Below are 660 nucleotides of genomic sequence, written 5' to 3'. Positions count from 1 at the left end.
TAATCGATGACTGAATCATTTGCAAAGAAGATAAAGAAGGAGAAAAAAAATAAAACGAGAATTTCAAAACGAAAAGAAAGAAATGGATTACGGTACTGCCGTTTCGGTTCCTCCTCTCAAAGCTTCGGAGCATGAAGGTGGAAATAATTCATTTAAACGGCCATTCTTGCTGTATTGTTTACACGTTCGCCGTTGCGTAGCTCTATGATAAACCAACACAATATGTAAATACGTACCCCGAGGAGAAACCCCGGGGTGTCAGGGTTATTATAGTGTCAAAAGGAAAGACTAGAACTTTACTCCGTTTCCCAGTCAACAAGAAATTATTATAGTACCAACAGTAGACACCATAACCTCACTACAACTTCTCGCTCTTTCCAGGTGATGGCTAGTACCCAGATCGACCGGGAAGGCCTACACAGCGCTTATAGTGATGTCAGGGACGACAAAAGCGACGTCAATTGGTAAGTTGTACACTATAGTATGAAGATACACCACAAGCAATGTGTAGTGTGCATTCTTGTCACCATACTCAGGTGGCTGTAAATACCTCCGAACAGGCAGTTGGTGTCTGTCTTGTTGCCTTTTGCCGTGGGTGTCCAGGGTTTATGGTTACAAGACATTTGTTTATAAACATGGGAAAGCGTATCTGGCACTTGC

The 660-nt window shown here is 42.4% G+C and overlaps 1 protein-coding gene across 1 annotated transcript in view; it reads left to right on the top strand.

Moving 5' to 3' along the window:
- LOC119591918 (coactosin-like protein) overlaps positions 1-660 on the top strand; it is a gene marked incomplete in the record, with an annotated part of 13395 nt that overhangs the window by 3674 nt on the left and 9061 nt on the right. The window contains 1 exon segment of the mRNA XM_037940671.1: positions 382-464. Within this exon segment, the coding sequence (XP_037796599.1) occupies positions 385-464 (80 nt within the window).

The sequence above is a fragment of the Penaeus monodon genome, chromosome 29, assembly GCF_015228065.2.
Source record: "Penaeus monodon isolate SGIC_2016 chromosome 29, NSTDA_Pmon_1, whole genome shotgun sequence".
NCBI lineage: Eukaryota > Metazoa > Arthropoda > Malacostraca > Decapoda > Penaeidae > Penaeus > Penaeus monodon.
This window is presented reverse-complemented; position numbering and strand designations above follow the sequence as displayed.